At 65.4% G+C, this 2,254-nt stretch overlaps 2 protein-coding genes across 2 annotated transcripts in view; one reads left to right on the top strand and one right to left on the bottom strand.

Moving 5' to 3' along the window:
- The window catches only part of EMC10 (ER membrane protein complex subunit 10), a 4,344-nt gene extending 4,167 nt beyond the window's left edge, over positions 1-177 (bottom strand). Inside the window, exon 1 of the mRNA XM_075070563.1 lies at positions 169-177. Coding sequence (XP_074926664.1) covers positions 169-177 — 9 coding nt within the window. The remainder of the gene's footprint in view (positions 1-168) is intronic.
- The window catches only part of LOC116817991 (DNA-directed RNA polymerases I, II, and III subunit RPABC5-like), a 256,942-nt gene that overhangs the window by 44,678 nt on the left and 210,010 nt on the right, over positions 1-2,254 (top strand). The gene's annotated exons all lie outside the window — the stretch shown is intronic.

Genomic DNA, 2,254 nt, shown 5'->3' with positions numbered 1-2,254 from the left:
GTGATGGGAACTGGGGGCGTGACTTTCGCTGAGGCCCTGGGGGCAGGTGAGGCTGCCCAGCTGGGTGCAGCTGTGTGACCTGAGAGCCGGAGGGGGGCGGCCCAGGAAGCGAGACAAAGGCCAGAGGAAGGGCCGGAGAGTTTCGGTTTAGAGGTGGCTGGGGAGCACCCTAGTCATGACCCGTAGCCAGCACCAGCAACGGGCTTTCTGCCCTGATGCCAGGGCCGCCCGGGGAGGGGCAAGTGGGGCAATTTGCCCCAGGCCCCGCAGGGAACCCGTGAGCCCTGGCCCGGCGGCGGTCCGGGTCTTTGGTGGCAGGGGGCCCTTCAGTGCTGTCGAAGACACGGAGCGACTGAAGGGCCCCCCCACCTCCGAAATGCCGCCAAAGACCCGAACCGCCGCTGGGTGAGTACAAGCGCCGCAGCTCCCCCGCTTTGCCGCAGGCCCCCTGAATCCCCTGGGTGGCCCTGCCAGGGCCCCCAGTCCCTACCCCGGCAGGAAAGGAGCCACTGGGGACAGGACTTGGCGGGACTGCAGCCTCGGACCCAGCCAGCGAGAGGGAGCAGGTCCCCAGCCGCTGAATTGCAGGCCGAGCCGCGGAAGGATCCCTCCTTGGAGAAGCAGAGGGAACTTGCTGGCCAGCGCGGTGAGGGGAGGAGGCCGGGACAGATTCCTGTGGCAGAGAGATTCCTGTACCGGGAATGGGGGAAAGCGGAGTCATGGGGGATCATGAGGCAGCTGGTCGTCCCCCAGAGGTACCGCCGCAAGCTACTGTCCACAGCCCAGAATGTCCCTCTCTTGGGACCAGGGCCGGCACCAGCGCAGCAAGCTGGTGCTTGGGGGAGGGGGTGGCAGGTCTGGATCTTCGGCGGGGGTCCCTCAGTCCCCGGAGGGAAGGACCGGCCACCAAAGAATGAAGCAGCGGCAGTAGAGCAGCCGCCGAAGTGCCACCGATTGCGGGGTTTTATTTTTCTCTTCGCTGCTTGGGGCGGCAAAACACCTGGAGCCGGCCTGGCTCAGCACCAGGGGATCCAGCGCCCCAGGCAGCGGCTGCTGCAGAACTTTTCCTGGCCCGGGGTCCTTGATGCTGTTCGGCAGCACTGCAGGTCCTGCGACCCCTGCCAGCGGGTGGGGAAGGCCCGGGACAAGGGAAAGCAGCTTTGAGACCTTTGCCCACCCCAAGAGGAGACTTTCCAGAAGGGGGCTGTGGGGCCCCTCTCCAAGGCAACTCGGACAGGGAAAAAATGCATCCTGGTGGTGGTGGATTTCGCTACCGGATACCCTGAGGCGGTGGCCTTGTCCTCTCTCGAGGCTGACACCGGGGCGGACGCGCTGCTGCCCGTTGTCAGCAGAGGGGGGTTCTCCAAGCTGGTCCTTACAGACCAGGGCTCCAGTTTCACGTCAACCCTGGTCCGGTGCTTGTGGGAGAAACATGGGGCCCGACCCACCTGGGCCGCAGAATCACACCTTCAATTCCCACCACCTACGTATTGGTGCAGCGCCCAGGGAAACTGAGGCACACACAGTGTTAGTTTAGGACAGTAAGACTCACATGCAACATAAGATGAATAAAACCCCACATTGTCCCACCTGCTGACCTCCCCCCACAGATCCACCCCAATATCCCCCCCCTTGGACCAGCAACCTCCCTGTTCCCACCTTCCCCCGCTGGCCTGGAACTGCCCCCCCAGTGCCCCCACCTCTCCCTAAATTCCCCCACCCAGGCTGCTGCCCCTGCGCTTCGTGCGGCTCTCCATCCACGATGAACTGCGGCACCGGCTCAAGGTGCGTCTGGCCTCAGGCCGAACCTTCTACCTGCAGCTCCTGGCGCCACCCTCCCAGCTGGAGCGAGTCTTCGGGCAGTGGGTGCGACTCCTATACCGCCTGCGCTACCAGCGGCCCGGCGCCTGGGCCAAGGTGAGTGTGGGGGGCAGGGGGCCCAGGCCTGGCCTAGTGTCTCCTTCCCTCCTCAACCACTTCACTCGCCCTTCCCAGAGCCGGGGAGAGAACCCAGGAGTCCTGGCTGGCCCCCAGCCCCACCTCTAACCACTAGACCCCACGCCCCTCCCAGAGCCAGGCAGAGAACCCAGGTGTCCTGGCTGGCCCCCAGCCCCACCTCTAACCACTAGACCCCACTCCACTCCCAGAGCCAGGGAGAGAACCCAGGTGTCCTGGCTCCCAACCCCGCCTGCTCAAACCACTGGACCCCACTCCCCTCCCAGAGCCAGGGAGAGAACCCAGGTGTCCTGGCTCC

This window comes from Chelonoidis abingdonii, chromosome 11 (genome assembly GCF_003597395.2).
Source record: "Chelonoidis abingdonii isolate Lonesome George chromosome 11, CheloAbing_2.0, whole genome shotgun sequence".
Taxonomy (NCBI): Eukaryota; Metazoa; Chordata; order Testudines; family Testudinidae; genus Chelonoidis; species Chelonoidis abingdonii.
This window is presented reverse-complemented; position numbering and strand designations above follow the sequence as displayed.